The 18431-nt window shown below is 39.3% G+C and overlaps 2 protein-coding genes across 5 annotated transcripts in view; one reads left to right on the top strand and one right to left on the bottom strand.

The window, feature by feature from the left end:
- Positions 1-853: 853 nt before the first annotated feature.
- Positions 854-5241, top strand: dnajc30b (DnaJ (Hsp40) homolog, subfamily C, member 30b). The gene has a single exon (XM_051679560.1). The coding sequence runs from the start codon at positions 867-869 to the stop codon at positions 1707-1709; it is 843 nt and encodes a 280-aa protein (XP_051535520.1). The 5' UTR covers positions 854-866; the 3' UTR covers positions 1710-5241.
- Positions 5242-5393: 152 nt separating this feature from the next.
- LOC127430091 (SH2B adapter protein 2-like) overlaps positions 5394-18431 on the bottom strand; it is a 62108-nt gene continuing 49070 nt past the window's right edge. For all 4 annotated transcript variants that reach the window (XM_051679557.1, XM_051679558.1, XM_051679555.1 and 1 more), the window contains 2 exons: positions 9409-9580; positions 5394-5877 (listed from right to left, as the gene is read on the bottom strand). In XM_051679557.1, coding sequence (XP_051535517.1) covers positions 5621-5877; positions 9409-9580 — 429 coding nt within the window. In that variant the 3' untranslated portion in view covers positions 5394-5620. The remainder of the gene's footprint in view (positions 5878-9408; positions 9581-18431) is intronic.

The following is an 18431-nucleotide window of genomic DNA, read 5'->3' on the forward strand; positions in this document are numbered from 1 at the left end:
TTAGAGAAGTGTTGCTTTATTTCCTCTGATGTAGCTCAGCCCATTTTATTATTAATGATGATCTTCGAGTGTTGAACAAATGTCGGTTCAGATGATGAAACTGAGAGAACACAGATCACAACACTGCAATATAATCAGGGTTGGGGAGTAACGAAATACATGTAACGGGATTACGTATTTAAAATACAAAATATAAGTAACTATTCCACTACAGTTACAATTTAAATAATTGGTATTTAGAATACAGTTACATTCAAAAAGTATTTTGATTACTGAAGAGATTACTTTGCATTTTATTGTCATTTGTTTCATTTAATATTTAGTCCTTTCAGATGGAAAACATTTATACATATAAATGATGCGATCCAAAGTGCATTTGAACAGCGGTGAAACACTTTCTTATGATGTGTTACATTCATACGAGCAGACAGAGAAGTAAGTTTGAAGTAAGTTTGGAGCACAAGAAATAGAAATAAACCTTGTGTCATATATGTATGTATATATATATATATATATGTATGTATATATATATATATATATATATATATATATATATATATATATATTGTTTATTGCGTATCCTATATGTACTTTATTTTCTATTATTTTTTTTTTTATTTTTTTTTTAATTATTATCTATGTGTTGTTGCTGTTTTTGTATTGTTGTGTATTGGAAGCTCCTGTAACAAAGACAAATTCCTTGTAAATGTAAGCATACCTAGCAATAAAGCTCATTCTGATCTCATTGGTCAATACGACGCCGTGTCCTGTCTACTCTGCCTCTGATTGGTCAATACGACGCCGTGTCCTGATTGGTCAATATCACAGTATTGCCGGATGTTGTTACCGGTCGCGCTGCGGTGATAATGGCGGAGGTCAGCTGCTGTGTGAGGACGCGAGCGAACAAACTCAACGCGTTCAAAACACTGTGGATACATTATCAATACCATCATTATCATGGCCGTGTGACGTCACCCAGCAGCTGTACACACATGAGTGACGTCAGTGCTGCAGTGTGTTTGAGTTCAGAGTCAGCGGGATTTTTTATAACTGATCGATCACGTGCTGCGATGAGAATGAATCAACAGACACCGGTCAGATTTCACTGCACACTGACGCAAACACGCGCGTTCAGCTGGCGGAGACACGACGCGCCGCTCTACACGAACAGAAGCGCGTATTACGACGTGCTGAGAGTCTCGCCGAACGCGACGCAAGCGCAGATCAAGAGCGCGTATTATAAACAGTCATTCATCTATCATCCGGACCGGAACGCGGGCAGTGAGGAGGCGTCGCGTCGCTTCGCGCTCATCGCTGAAGCGTACAGTGTGCTCGGGAGCGTCGCGCTCAGGAGGAGATATGACCGCGGTGAACTGTCGCACAGTGACGTGCAGAACGCGGGCAGACCTTCATCATCATCATCATCATCATCATCACACATGTCAAACCTCCACCACCACCATCATCATCAGAGAACGCGACGCGTGTCGGACGCCTCGGGGAAGTCTATGTTTGACTTTGACGCGTTCTATCAGGCTCATTACGGCGAGCAACTGCAGCGGGAGAAACAGATGAGACACAAACGAGATCAACTTCAGCAACAGCAGCGGGAACATTTCCGCAATTGGAAACGCGGGAAAATGACGGAAATGACGGTTGGATTTCTGCTGGTGTTTGGAGGCGTGATACTCATGAGCTTGAGATCGTGAATGATTATTTATTTATGATAGTTATGAACTGAAGCGCTGTATTCCGTCATTTATCTGTTTTCAAGGACTGGATTGAGAACAGCAGTGAAATCACACCAGACTCTGACACGAGCAGCCAATCAGAAACGCCATTGTTGGGTTTGCTCTCATCGGATTGGCTGATGTGTGCTTGAGGGCGGGGTTCACTACTGTCAATCATTACAAGACAACAGAAAACATTAACAATAATCACTCATACTGTTCATTAAGATGCTCTGCGTGAGTGTTCCGTGTTCATATTGCTAATAAGTTTAGTTGTAGAGGGTTTAATAAAAAGCCAGTAAATCTGAAGTTATTTCAGAAAGATTTGGTTTTAATATAAACGATGAAATTTGTTTTCAGCTGCTGTGATGTGATGGTTCACCAGGTGGCGCTATGATCATATAAATCAATTACACACTGCACAGATTTGAATCTTTTCATCACATAATATCCCTCATCATCACCAATATTATTCACAGAAATATAAAGTTCAGTGTGTCCATCACTTCTGGTACTAAATCTCATTTCCACTATTAACGTAAAGGGTTCTTTTGAAAATAAAATTAGTACAGACAACAGCTTGTGACCAAAGCAAAACAACAAAGAGGAATATGTATTGAGAAGTAGAGCAGGTGGAATTAAAATGCAGTAATACATGTCAGTGATTGAAATTATGATGTGAATTGACATTAATGTTAAAAGCGGGTCACAATGGTCCATGTCAGATGTTTTTGTACACAAAATAGGAAACAAGTTTTTCTCTGAACTCACTAAGAAATATAATGATCAACATTAACATGTTCTTATTTTTTCTGGTAGTATTTTTTTTTTAGTTGTAAATCTTCTAAATTAATACATGTAACTCGTTACAGAAGCAGAGATACTGAACTAGTTAATTTAACAAATGATTCCTTTAAAGGGGTCATGAAAAGCTATTTTATTATGTTCCCTGAGGTCCACTGATAATGTTAGTAAAGTTTTTTAGCACTGAAACAGTGATCATTTAGTAATACAGTATGTGATCATTTTCCACCCTGTTTCTGGTCCTCTGTCTCAAACGCTCAGTTTTGGCCTCAGCATCTCCTTTAAACTTCAGTGTGAACACCCACTGTTCTGATTGGCTAACATCGTGTAGCCCTTCAAATACAGCCAAATTTGAAACTCAATCGGAAGAGAATAAACAAGCTCTCCACAACATTATAAAACTAAATTTCAGGGTTTACACATAATGCACATCTAACATATTGCATCCGAATATGTTAAACTGTTCACTCAAGCATATCAGCACCATAACTATCAAACAGTCATATGAAATATTCATGAATTAAACTGTTTACTTACTGTTTTATGATCGGGTCCAGTAGTGTTTTTAACTGCCCCATCCTTCAATAACAGTTCCTTTGCAAAGCTTGAATCATATTATGACTGGTTCACAAGCAGTCCACGCACATACATAGTCCACAGCATGATGAATAGACGCACATACATAGGTGCACTGAGGCGCAGATCGCCGGAAACACATCCAAATGATCAAAGATGCCCAGCTAGTCCATGTTTACACCAATGATTAACACTAGCGCAGATGGGCGAAAGAACAGTATGTTGAAAAGTTTGTGTGCAGTACAGCAAGAGGCAGAAATGTACCTTGACACTGCATCTCTTAAAAGCAGCGCAATAAAAATGACAATGGTAAAAGACTGTCTAATGCATGTCATATATAAAATAAATAAATAAATAAAATAAAAATAGTCCAGATGGGTCCCCTTTGGTGTTCAGGAATAGTTGGTCACACTAGGCCTCTCTCTATCTCTCTCTGTTTACAATATGAACTGAACGCCAGTGGGCGGGGCCAATGGTGCGATGACATGTTGTGAGCCGTGTAAATACAACTGAGCAATGTTTCGTGATGTCACGAACGCAGTTTTTAAAACCAGACATTTCAAATGTGTGGGAACTATAAATGCTCTTTTTAGACTGGGGAAGCTTTGAGTTCTGAAAATTACAGTGTTTTTATAGTACATTTACCACTTACATGTCTAAATATCAAGGAAAATTAGATTTTACATTTCATGACCCCTTTAAATTTCATGACATTTTGGTTCTGTCGTTTTTAAAAGTAGAAAATCTGAGGTTAAATTTAAATCATAATGAGCAGTAAAAACGTATGGATGGAAGACATAAAAAACAATACTATAAATAATTACTGTATAAATCTAATTCACAGCAAACAGAACCAAAATCACTGATGTTTAATGGAAACTTGTGTCATGCTGTGAATGAGATCTGGATATCTGTCAGAAAATATTCATGATCGTCTGAAGAGAGAGATTTGAAGCTGTTGATGGTAAATTATAGATGTAATATGATGAAGCAGACACAGTTTAAAACTGACAAATATTGAAAAGATCTTTATTCACTTTGGACGTGTTCTGAGAAGTGTCCTCAAAATACCACAAGATAAAACCAACATCTCGACAAGAGAATCAACAGAGCATGAACAGATGATGAGAATCACAAGAAACATGCTCCACCTCACTTCCTGTCCATCAAACACTGCAGGGAAAATGTGAGTGAACACCTCCTGAAATCTGAGATGATAGTTTAAAACAAGTCTTGACATATATAATCCATTAGTGATGTTGTTTAATGTTGTGTGTGTTGATGTTCATGACAGATGAAGATCAAGAGCTGTTCATGAAATACACATCAAAGGCTTCAATTAAGAGTTATTACACCTCATTAAAGATTTGTCTTTTACATGTTTGGTCATTAACTGATTGAGTTTTAGCATTTTGCTCTCATTTGTGTAAATCAACACAAAGTCCCCAATTGTATAGCTAAATTGTGTAATATTAGAATAATGTGCTGCATAAAATGATGAATTGCTAATAGACACATCACACAGGTGCGGTTCAGTTTGATCTTCAGGTGCGCGGCTTCATTATGCACAGATGAAAAGAGCTTTTGGAGAAAGACAGACTGCTGATGGTTTATTATGGAAGTGTTTTCAAAGTCACTTACAGAGAAAGTGCAATAAATCATTTACTAATGTCAGTCCATAGATAATAATCACACTAAATCCAGATCATCTGTCTGATCTACAGGTCAATCAGACCACCATCAGTATCATGTGAGGTGAGGAAGATTTCACCGTTCTTCATGAATACAGATCCATAATGAACTGAAGCGTTTGGTTTAGGTGTTTTTCAACTGCTGGTACCAGAGAGATTGTAAGATCATGAAGATGAGAGCTGGAGCGACTCAAAACACCACAAGAACCTGAGCTTTATGGACAGATTGATCTCTTTAACAGACAGCAATGAGACTAAATGGAGACATTTGCTTCTCAGATATTTCTCCAGATCAAAAGACTCCAGTGATCTCGCATGTGTCTCCTTTAGAGTTTCACAAGAGATTTCAACAATGTTTCAAACTGTGCTCAGATTGATAGGAACAAGGAGGAATTTTAGGAGAAACATCTGAGACATCTCGAGCAATGAAAGAGCAACATCTGAGCAACAAGTGTTCCTCTGGAGAACAAAACTGGTGGGTGCACTTACTTATTCCACAGCAGTATTTCTGACTCTAAATGAAATTTCTTGATCTTGTTAAATTAGGTGATCTATATCATTGAAGTTTTCCGTGCAGATATTATATAAAGACTCATTTTCATTGGGTGTTTTATTAAACTTGAACACGCATCAAATCACAAACAACACAAAAGAATTCAAAACAGTCAAACTGTGTTTCATGGTTTTAACGATAATGTCTCTGCAGCTTGTTCAGGGTTTGATAAATAAACAAGAAACGAAACAAACAAACAGCAGAATGTGTTCCAGAAGACTAATAATCACAGGGCTGGACTGACAGTTTGATTGACAGCTGTGAGGTCAGTAGAAGGAGTACTGGTTCTCTACCGCGCGAGTCCGCCGCGAGCCGTCGTTGTCATCGTCTGTGCTGTCGGAGGCGGGTTCGAGCAGTCTCTCTGCGCTGTTGCTGCGGCTGTGCAGTCCTGCAGCACTGGTGGGCGGAGCCATCGGTGATGATGATGCACTGGACGACAAGGGCGTATCTGATGACACAGCGACTTCAGACCGACAGACGGCGACGTCCCGCGGGGAGGGTGACAACACATGAGATGAAACATCTGTACACACACACTGCCGTTAATAAAGGATTATAACACACACTGTCTTCAGGACAATTATTGATGCATTTCAATTTGAACTGATTTTCTGCATTCAATTAACACACATAATGACACAATGAAATTTAATCAAATGTATTTAAAGTTAAGTTTTCAAGTATTGTTTCACACATTGATAGCTGTAAAGTGTCCTGCACCGTCAAGAGTCTGTGATATTCTGCTCTCTACATCTGATCAATGCAAGAGTTTTTCAGGTGAGTAAAGAAACAGCACATCTCTCCTCAACAACACACATGCTTTGAGGGATCATTCATGTCACGCATTACAAATGCTGCTTTATAAAGAGATTGTTGATTTGCATATTAATGTCACATTTAAACTGTGTATAGGCCAATTATTTTTGTCCGGATCAGTTATGTTACTAAAAAACAAAAAATGCTATTCACACAAAACAATTACTTGAAATATATTACAATAATGAACATGATTTCAATTTGTGAATTCAAAGTGATTTTGACTGGTCTAACAGTCCAAACAGAAAATATAGACATATTAAAAGCTGAAATCATTGAATTGTTGATATAATAATATGGTTCATATTTGGAAAAACTTTTGTCCACCAAATCAAAGTCATGTGGTGTAACCAACATTTAGGTTGTCATTCTGTTTTCATGCGACAAAAAAAACAAAACAAACAACAACAACAACGAGAGAAGACCCCTTTAGGCCCTCAGGACCAGTGTGAAGTTTAAAAAAAAAAAAATCAGATATAAAAAAAAAAAAAAAAAACAATTATCAAAAGGGCACATTTTGCAGAAAAGGCACAAAAATATAGCTGTAAAAAAAAAAAAAATCTTCTTGAAAATTCTGAAATTAATTGTGTACACATGTATTTGTAACGGGACAGCTGTGCAGTAAACCTCACTCCCCATCCTCAAGAGCAAACTATTTTAAATCAAATCAAATCACTTTGTCACACAGCCATATGTGCAGTTCCGATCAACATAGCAGTCGTGACAGTGATGAGACATATACCAATTTACAATAACATCAGATTAACACAACACAATTTAAACATCTGATATACACATAATTACACACAACACATTATATAAATAATAACATACACTGTACAGTATACAATACGCATAATATAGATACACATTATACAATAAAAATAAAGAAGTATATATAGTAGTATATATAGAATGTACAGTAGGCTGTATTGTACTATACTGACATTCAGGCTGTCGGTTGATAGTCAGTTGTTAAGAGAGAATATAATATAATAATAACATAATTTATGACAGTCTGGTGTGAGATATAAGAGTAAGAGTAATAAAGTGCAGTGCTGATGTATTTTGATCGTGGGAGATCAAGAGTTCAAAAGTCTGATTGCTTGGGGGAAGAAGCTATCATGGAGTCGGCTGGTGCGGGTCCTGATGCTGCGATACCGCCTACCTGATGGTAGCAGTGAGAACAGCCCATGGCTCGGGTGGCTGGAGTCTCTGATGATCCTCCGAGCTTTTTTCACACACCGCCTTGTATATATTTCCTGGAGGGAAGGAAGCTCACCTCCGATGATGTGTCTGGCAGTTCGCACCACCCTTTGCGGTTGTGGGCGGTGCTATTGCCGTACCAGGCGGAGATACAGCCAGTCAGGATGCTCTCTACAGTGCAGGTGTAGAACCGTGTGAGGATGTGGCGGTTCATTCCAAACTTCCTCAGCCATCTCAGGAAGAAGAGGCGCTGATGAGCCTTCTTCACAACGACTTCAGTGTGGATGGACCATGTGAGTTCCTCAGTGATGTGGACACCCAGGAACTTGAAGCTGCTGACTCTCTCCACTGGTGCTCCATTGATGGTGATGGGACTGTGTTCTCTGTCTTTTCTTCTGAAGTCCACCACAAGCTCCTTTGTCTTACTGACGTTGAGGGAGAGGTTGTGCTCCTGACACCAGTGTGTCAGAGTGTGCACCTCCTCTCTGTAGGCCGTTTCATCATTGTCAGTGATCAGACCTACCACCGTCGTGTCATCAGCAAACTTAATGATGGCATTGGAGCTATGTGTTGCCACACAGTCATGTGTGTACAGGGAATACAGTAGTGGGCTGAGAACACAGCCCTGTGGGGCTCCAGTGTTGAGGGTCAGTGATGAGGAGATGTTGCTGCCTATTCTAACCACCTGACGTCTGCTTGACAGGAAGTCCAGGATCCAGCTGCACAGTGAGCTGTTTAAGCCCAGAGCCAGGAGTTTCTCATCTAGCTTGGAGGGCACTATGGTGTTGAATGCTGAGCTGTAGTCTACAAACAGCATTCTCACATAAGTGTTCCTTTTTTCCAGGTGGGAGAGAGCGGTGTGTAGTGTAGATGCAATGGCATCATCAGTGGAGCGGTTGTTACGGTAAGCAAACTGCAGCGGGTCAAGATTGAGTGGCAATACAGAGCAGATGTAATCTCTGATTAGTCTCTCAAAACATTTGCTGATGATGGGGGTCAGAGCAACAGGACGCCAGTCATTTAAACAAGTGATTTTTGATTGCTTTGGTACAGGCACAATGGTGGATGTTTTAAAACATGTGGGGACTACAGACAAAGAGAGGGAAAGGTTGAAAATGTCCGTAAAAACACCAGCCAGCTGGTTCGCGCACGCTCTGATGACGCGGCCCGGAATGCCGTCTGGGCCCGCGGCTTTGCGGGTATTCACCCGTCGGAAGGATGGGGTTACATCCGCTACAGAGACGGAGAGTGAACTAACCTCTGTAGCTTCGGCCGCGAGAGCTCTCTCTGCGAGGGCGGTGTCATTTCCCTCAAAACGAGCATAAAAAGTATTTAGCTCATCCGGTAGAGAGGCAGCGGTGTTCATGGTGGAGTTTTTATTCCCTTTAAAGTCCGTGATGATGTTAATTCCCTGCCACATGCTTCTAGAGTTGGTGGTGTTAAACTGTCCTTCAATCTTACTCCTGTACTGGCATTTTGCTGTTCTGATTTTTCAGAGGGCATAACTGGCTTGTTTATGCTCCTCCTCGTTCCCGGAATTAAAAGCGGAGGTCCGCACATTAAGTGCCGTGCGAATATCGTTATTTATCCATGGTTTCTGGTTCGGATAGATCCTTATTGTTCTGGTCAGAACCACGTCCTCCACGCACTTTTTGATGAAACACATTACGCTATCAGCGTAAAGCTCGATGTCGTCATCATTTTAATACCTTTTATTGATGCTTACACCACATGACATTTTTAGTCATTAAATTAAATTTTTTTGAAAATGTTTTTTTTTTTTTCTTCAACAAATGAATGACAAGGATTACATTTTTTTGATATGTGATTTAAACTAGATTTTGTACAACCTTATCTGACTCAAATATTCTGTGTTTATATGCTGATGGTTAGAAGTGTTTCTGTGACACTACAGTACTGATGTCTCATGTCTGCTGAAGCAAATCATTACCCACAAACACATACACACAGATGACACAATGATCCATTATCACCGGAAGAGTACAGTGTGTGTGTGTGTGTGATAAGGTACCTGTAGGTGATCTCTGAACCTGTACATATGATCGTAGCGTGATGTCGGTGGATCCACCGGACTCCAGAGGAATGGGATGTGTGTGAAAGTGTCGTAACATGTCAGTGATGGTGTGAAACCACAGATGATGGACGTGACACTGACCGTTATCATTCACTGATAATCTCAGGTGCTGCAACACACACACACACACACACACACAATGAAATCTTGAGCAATGACATCATTACAATCACTCCGCTTCATGTCATGATTACACTTTCTTAACAGTTCCGGTAAAGCTGATGTGTGTCTTTTTTTTTCAATGTTAAAATACTTTCTACTATCCCAGCTTAATATGCAGCATTAACTATAAGAAAGCCATTCATAGGTGATTTTCCACGAAAACTGTAAGCAATCTGTGGCACTATAAAAAAAAATCCTGTTTGTTTTGATCGACCCAACAACAACATTGACTCAACCATCTATTCTAATGAGATGAGTTTTCTGGAATCTATCTGAAAACAGTAATTAGTTTTACAGTTCCAGTTGGTGACAGTGACACTAGTGGTGCAGAAATGACTTGTGAAAGTGAAAGTGGAGATTCATAGTTAAAAAAGGACTTAAATATTGATCTATTTCTCACCCACATCTATCATATCTCTTCTGAAGACATGGATTAAACCACTGGAGTCTTATGGGTTACTTTTATATTTCCTTTATGGAGCTTCAAAAGGTCTGATCACCATTCACTTGCATTGTATGGACCTACAGAGCTGAAATATTCTTCTAAAAATCTTCATTTGTGTTCTGGAGAAGAAAGTAAGTCATACACATCTGGGACGCCATGAGAGTCAGTAAATGATGAGAATTTTCATTTTTGATTGAACTATCCCTTTAATTAAAACAAAAAACAAAAATCAATCTTTATTCAAACATATTGCTGGAAGGAGAATGAAAACGTCGCTGAATGACATTTCATTGTCCCGCAAAAAAAAAAAAAAAAAAAAAAAAACATTTATACAGTACATGAATATTCAATTCATGATTTCTCTTAATTTTGAAAACATTTAGTATGACATGCATACATTTTATTTAATAATTTCTTTTATTTGGTCTCACAAATGGAGACATTGTGTAAATGAGAATTTTAAGGACATTTATTGAAAAGGTATGAAAAAAATATACATTTTTAGGTCTGACTAAAAATGGCAACATGACTATGTTTAATTGTATTGTAATTTAATTGAATTCTTTTGTTTTAAAGGAGTCACTTTTACTGCAGTGAATATTTCTCAGGGTAGGGGTGTATATTATGGAATATGTTCATTTAATCATTCAGTTAATCAATTTTGATAATTTAATATGTATGCAATATGCAATGATCTAAAAATGACAATGTGTAATCAATGTACTATGAATAACTGCATTATGAAAGATATTTAATCATTCATTTATTGATTTAATTATCTTTTTTTTTTTTTTTCAGTTTAATAATCAAAGTGCAAATCAATGGAAAAATACAACTTAACTTCTCTATGTAGAATTACAGCCTCTCTCTGTATCTCTCTGTATGACCCTTTCTGTGAATAACCCAGAAGTGATGATACTAAAAGGATGATCTAACGTTTTAATTAGAGAAGAGTCAGACACTACCTGGTGCCTGAAAGATGCAGATAAATATATGTGCGTTAATTAGAGCTAGAAACGAGATGAAAAATACTGGAGAGATGGGTGTGTGTTGAGGATCAAACACTTCCTGTTGCAGTGCACACATTTCTCCATCTTACAGGGATATTTTGTGTAACCAACGACAATAATAAGGGAAATCATTCACTATACTAAATCAAATTAATGCAGAAAGTAATGATTGTTAGTTAATATAAAATATGTAACCATATGAAGTGATTACAGTGTGTTTTATGCATGTAAAATGAAATAGTCATGCTTTTGCCACCATTGAAGCAAGTTGGGACAGGATGACCAGCTAGAAGGGAGATGGTGAAGATGAAACTAGGGGGGCATAAGATGATTTTACTGGATGAAGAGGCCATCACCCAAAGAGATAAGGAGAACAGAAACTGTATAAAATATGCATGTTCTAAAGTGTAATTTCAGATGCTCTATGGACCACCTCGGCTTTGTTAATCTGTAATAAAAGTCTATTTTTGGAATCAGAACTTTGCATCTCCGAGAAATCTTTGACTTGACTGTGCTTCGATGGCTGTTTTAGGGAATCTGCCAGGACAATATTTGAGTTGATTTCTGCATTGCCACATACTTTAAAGTTTTGACTACAAAAAAAGCTATTAAGCTATTATTAAAAAGCTATACCGCTGTTGCCCAGGAAAAAAGCTAAAACTTATGTGACAACCTGCTCCAATAGCAGCACGTTTGCACACTTTGTGGGGTAAGTTGTCACATAAACAGCCTATCATATAGGCTTTTCAGCCAAATATACTGTATATACTGTATATATACAATTATGCGACACAAAACAATTCATGAAATAACAAATGTAAAAGGTAACATATCAAAACGTTGTTTTGGCCAATATGCTAATCTCTCTTAATATTACCAATCTAACTTCAGCAGCATTCCTCTCTATTTTAACTTAGATAACAGCATAATGGATTAATAATATTGAAATGCATTCATGTTGGAACTAAAAGACAATTTTAAGTTAAAATACTGAAAAAAAGAATAGTTTCTCATTACCGAAACAATTATACAAATGTTGCAGTAATGATAAATTGTGTCGAGGTGACAAAACACAAAAACCCTAATAATAGGGGCACCCATTACAAGTGAGCACAAATTATTGCTTCATCTTACAGAGGCATTTAATAGTCCTAATTTTGAAGCTGGATGCATTGCGGTAATGAGAATTTAACCAAAAAATTCTTAAAGATTTAATATAAAACATGATATCCTTTGTAATCTTTATGTCCAAAATGAAGCACATGTATAACTATTGTGTTGAATTATCAGAATAGAATTTTATATGGATTGTTATATAGAAATCCTCACTGCTGTGGTTCAAGCTCAGTTTTCTCGAGAATTACCTAGATGTGTATATTCTCTATATCTGTACATCCTCTTGTCACCACATGACCGCACTGTTGAGTCAGTCCACTCGGTGGTCATCTTTGGAACGCTTCCGGGAAGATCTATTCTATGTAAACAAGCGGCATGGCACTGCAGCTCCTATCTACTTGAATGAAGAAAGACCAAAATCTCAAAAACAGTTGGTCAAGATTACGATCTAAGAACATATTTCAAATCAGCAATAAAATCGGACAATACTGGTATCATAAAGTGCTAAAAAAAAAAAACTGGCTTTTATAGCTAATGCGCATGTGCGTTCTTGAGCTGATTGACAGGCATGTCTGTATCTAAAAGGTGATTGGCTTTTGTACCCAGGGGCATTTCTAGGCATAAGCGAACTAGGCGGTCACCTAGGGCGCCACTTGCTGGGAGGGTGCCAAAGAGGAGGCCTCTGCCATAACACCCCCAACTTATTAATATTATTAAAGTGACCCATCTCTGTTAACAGTCTCTGTTTTCACTCACTGTGATACACACTTGTGTGTATGGTGTAGTGACAATAAAGTACTTTGACTTGATACTATTTTACAGTGTTCTGGCAGCATCGGTGGAAGAATGCAGTTGTTTAAGAACCGTTAAAAGCCGAACGTCATGAAAATCATTCATCTTTATTATTTTTAAATAAAGTGAAAAGAAAGTTGGTCAAAGAATTTAAGGCAGGTGGTGGTCAGGCACACGAATAGTATGTGACCAAGCAGATACTATTTAGCAGAGACGGGCCACTTCTACTTAAATGAATGGGAGAAATTGGAACGCCCAACCAAGGAGCTAGTGCCCAACAGTCAACGGATGTAGAAAAGAAGTCCTGCCTTACAGTTAAAAGAGCCAATCACCTTTTAGATACAGACATCACCAGTCAATCAACTCGAGAACGCGCATGCACATTAGCAAAACAAGCCAGTAAAAAAATTTTCAGCATAATCTGAGGTAAAGAAGCACAATTTATGATACCAGTTTTGTCAGATTTTATTGCAGATATAAAATATGTTTAAACGTAAGCTTGGTGAGCAGTTGAGATTTCGGTGTTCCCCCATTCAAGTAGATATGAGCTGTACTGTCATGACCGGAAATAACCTCCCGAGAGCATTCCAAAGATGGCTGACAGTGGACTGACTTGCTAGAAAGACTTTAGACCAAGTCAGCGAAGGTGTCGTTTGACAATCACTGCCTACATATAGAGAGGGTTTGTGGTGGAGAGGATCTCAATGTGAGGTCTTCCCAAAACAGGCCAAGGATCTTTGGTTGACTGTGTGTCGCTTGTATTGCGTCCTTGTCTCCACCTCATCGAGCAGAATGGAGACACTCAACATTAAAAATGGGAACTTTTGGTGCTTGTCCTCAGGTTTTTGTTTTCTAAGACTCTTGTTTGGAGGCACCCAAAGGTCAGGGAGGCTTTATTGATGCGGTTGTTTATTACATAAATGATGGAGCACTCCAAAGAAAGCATGGAGGCAAGGTAGGTCAACTGATCAACAACTTTCCATGGGACACCATGGATGGTTGTGCTGCAAGCTGGGTAATCACTTGTGTTATCTATATATTGTCCTGGAGGCCAAAGGACTGGTGAAGTGTGGCAAATGTTTTGAGGGCATTTTGCACTGATTGGTCGGTGTGCTGTAATGACTGCACAATCATCTGTATACAGTAACTCATGTATTTGTCTTCCCTTGGTTTTACTGTGGGCCTGAAAACACTGAATGCTAAAAAATGTTCCATGAAAGCAGTACTGGATATGGACTACATCCTCCTGTCCAAGGGTACGGTGGATCAGGTGAGTAATGGCTGACAGCAGGAGGTTGAATAACACCAGGACGCAAACACTCTGATTGGAGATCTCCGGTGAAGACTCTGGCCAGCAGGGTCGTTTCTAGGCATAAATGAACTACAAGGTTGCCTAGGGTGCCACCAGCTGGGGGACACCAATGAGGAGGCTGCCGCCACCAAAAATTTGCCACACGACGGGGGCGCTAGTAGAAATCTCACCTAGGGTGCCAAAATGGTCAGAAACAGCCCTGCTGGCTTGCATACCACAATGCAACTGATGGAAGATGGAAAGAAACCTGCAGTGAGTTTCGAAAGCATTTTTTGAAGCAAGATTTGATAGGTCAATAATGGCCATTTACAGGACCTTTGACTGCTCACCTCTTTTTTCCTGTATCTGTCATATGACAAAGATCATGTCAGTGATGCATCTTCCATTCCTAACACTGCATTGTGTATCTGGAAGGGTGCTTTCTGATATGTGCTCCATTAATCTATTGAGCATCACCTTTGCTGCAACAGAGAGGAGTGAAAATCCCCTGCTGTTTCTACACTCCACTCTGTCCTCCTTCTGTTTGTAGATCACAACAATATTGGCTTCTTTCCACTCCTGAGGGAGCGTCTCAGACTGCCGATGATATGATGAAGAGGTAAAGGTGATATGTGAGGAGATCCACCATTTTTAAAGATCTCGGCAGGGATGCCATCAGGTACAGTACTCTTGTGTTCAAGCACCTGATTGCATGAAGTTCTTTGCAGAACTGTGGTGCAGTTTCGACACTGTCATGAAGCTCATTGAGGATTTGTCTATCAGTTGGGTTTTTATGACTGATAAGGCTCTTGAAATGCTCTGCTTATTGATTCAGGATCTGGTGGAGAACTTTAAGAAGGCTGATTGTAATAATTGCCTGCTTTTGGGGGCCTTACAGTGCTTTGGAATCACAGAAACCCTGTTTCTGTGTATCGTTACAGTTTTTGCATTTCCTTAGACTTTTCATTCCACCAGGTATTCTGCATCTCCCAGAGAGCATGCTGGGTTTAAACTCTCACTGCAGTAAAGGTGCCTTTCAGCATGACATGGGCTGGACCAGAAAGCTTTGTGGGCACTTTTTTTACTTTCAGTATTTTGACAATTACAGTCAAACCATTCCTGGGGCATTTTCTTTAAAGGGATCATGACATACTCTTTTTTTTATTTTATTTTTTTATTGCATTATCTTCCCTGGTGTCCACTTATAATGTTAGAAAAGCTTTTTGCAACAGTCATATTTGTAATTTTTTTTGCCAGTTTCTGGCCCTCTGTCTGAAATGCTCGGTTTTAAGCTCTCTAGCCCTTTAAGCCTTCAGTGTAAGCTGTTCATTGTTCTGACTGGCTAACATCATGCAGGCCCTCAAATACAGCCATATTTAAACTCAGAAGAAAATGAACAAGCTCCACACCATTATAAAACTAAATTTCAGGGTTTACATATAACATACACCCAACACATTGCATCCAAATATTTTAAATTGTTCACTCAAGCACAGCAGCATCATAAACTAACAGTCATGACATTTGAAATATTTGTGAATGAAAATGTTTACTTTGTGGTCCAGTAGTGTTTTTAACTGCTCCATCCTTCAATAACAGTTCCTTTGCAAAGCTTGAATTGTATTATGACTGGTTCACAAATAATCTACGCTGATATGAGCCAAAAGCACATACAATCCAAGCTGAAATGTTCTGAATATGCGAACGTAATTCAATCCATGGTGATGTTGGGTGCTTCAATCAGCTTAAACAGGCCAAAGCAGAGACACTGGTTTTCACATCTCACATCTTCTGTGTTTGTTTACACACAGAACGCCATGTGTTTCTCCCAGTCAGTTTCAGCAGCAGAATGAGAAGGGTTTTTAAAAGTTGCGCTTGTACTGTTTTTAAAACTCGATGCATATTGCCGGAAACCCATCAAAACGATTAAAGATGTCCATCTAGTGCATGTTTGCATACACCAATAATTAAAAATAGCCCAGATGGGAGTTGCATAACGCCATGCGAGGGTTGGACGTGTGAACGGCGAGCTCTGCGCACTTTGCTGGTTTTTAATACTTTGTCATAAACCGGTGAGATTCGATACACCCTGATTCTTAACTGTTTTATGAAGACAATATGTCAAAAAATTCAAAATCCTCGGGCTCTGGAGATATTAAAAGACACTTACGTGCTCAAGCTGATACCCCAGACAGGGCCGCAGACCAGGGACTCAGTTTGGACGGTGACGAGCATGTCTGTAATGCTGGCAAAGGTCGTCGCAGACTTGGAGGATCTTGCTGTAATACGTCAATCGATCACTTCCATGGAGACGAAATTCTCAGAGTTGGTTACAAGATTGTCGGACGTTGAGAAACGGATCGATTATCTGGAGTCATCGGAGGGGGAATTAGCTGCTAACCCGCTAGTGACCAAGACAGACTTGCAACGCATTTGGGAAAAACTGGAGGATTTGGAGAATCAACGAAACAACATCCAAATTGTTGGAATTCCTGAGCACGAGGAAGGCAGAGGTATGGTGAAATTCCTAGATGAGCTCTTCCCGTGTCTGCTCGACATAACAGGCCATAAGATGTAAATCAAGCGAGCTCACAGAGTCCCGGCTCACAGATCCACTGATGGAGACAGGCCCTGATCAATTCTGGCCAAATTTCTGATATCATACGATAAAGATCTCGTGTTACGCAAGGCGAGGCGTAAAGGCAAGCTTTCTTGGAAGAACCACAGCATTTTTTGTTCCCAGATTTTGTGAATTCGAGAAAAGAGAAATGTGAACGATTCAAGGAATGGAAGAATCTCTTACATCAATGGAGGATCGTGTTTGCTCTGATGTTTCCGGCCAAACTAAGAATAGATGCTAAGGATGGCCATAGAGAATTTACATGCCCACAGCAAGCACTGTCCTTCATAAAAACATTGGAGTGAGTAAGCCATTTGGTGTTTTTCATGTTGCTGTTCAGTGGGCCTTCTAAACATACAATCAACAGCCCGAGGAAACTGGGCGCCTTCTTTGTTTCTTTTTGTGCTGGTTCCGCCTAGCGGCTGGAGTTTGTTTTGTGTAATATAATTTCTTCGGGACAGCTTGTGAATAGATATGCACATTTTTGGTGCTTATGCCTCCTGTGGTATGGACTTTGTTTTGTGGAACTTCTCTTGCAGGACACTGGAGTGATTGGGTCTTTTGTTGCACTCATTTATCGGTCGAATGGGCTGGCTTACTGAACATTCGTTTGACTGCCCGAACAACAAAACTTTTTTTTTTAAAAACCGCTAGCGGCTGGAGCTTGTTCTGTGGAGGAACACACCTCCGGGACAGTTATGTGGATGAATCTACACGTTTTTTGTGTTTATTCCGCTTACTTAGAGTTTGTTTTATAGACAATTTTTTTCTATCTCACAAAATCTGTATAGAACATCGGACTTGAGCAATCCGATGGCAAAGTTGTCGCGGGGTCTCTTGTAGGCGTACATGGACTGTTTGAGTTTAGAGGGATGGACGTCGGTTGGAGCTGTCGTGCGTGGGGTTAATGCGCACGTTTTTCTTTTTTCTGTTTGTTTGGTTTGGGGGGAAGTTTGGGGTTTGATTGTTATACTAATGTTGGAATGTGGTCTTTATAATTTTATTTTTGACACACAATCTATTTTTTCTAATATGTCAATGTCAAATGTAAATATGAGTGGATTGTCTCTCTCCACGTGGAATGTGAATGGGTTGGGGCACCCCATAATAAAAGTTATTTCTTAAACGTAAGAAATATGATATAGTGTTTCTTCAAGAAACACATCTTTCCTCGCAGGATGCTGGAAAATTTGGGAAGATATGGGGTGGACATGTTTCTTTAGTGCTGGCTCAAGTAAGAGCAGGGGAGTCATTACACTGTAAACATCTACAATTCAAATGTCTCAAACAGATTAAAGATAAATTAGGAAGAGTAATTATTGTTTTAGCAGAAATTCAGGGGCAAAGGTTGATTTTGACTAAAATCTACACACCTAACACTGATGACCAGGGCTTTTTATGGATCTTGAAGGGATGTTGCATGCTGCTGGCACCCCTCATGATATAATATTGGGAGGAGACTTTAATCTTTTGATGGATTCAGTCCTTGATCATAGTGAAGCAAAAGTGTGCAAGCCCCCTAGA

This window comes from Myxocyprinus asiaticus, chromosome 39, assembly GCF_019703515.2.
Source record: "Myxocyprinus asiaticus isolate MX2 ecotype Aquarium Trade chromosome 39, UBuf_Myxa_2, whole genome shotgun sequence".
Taxonomy (NCBI): Eukaryota; Metazoa; Chordata; class Actinopteri; order Cypriniformes; family Catostomidae; genus Myxocyprinus; species Myxocyprinus asiaticus.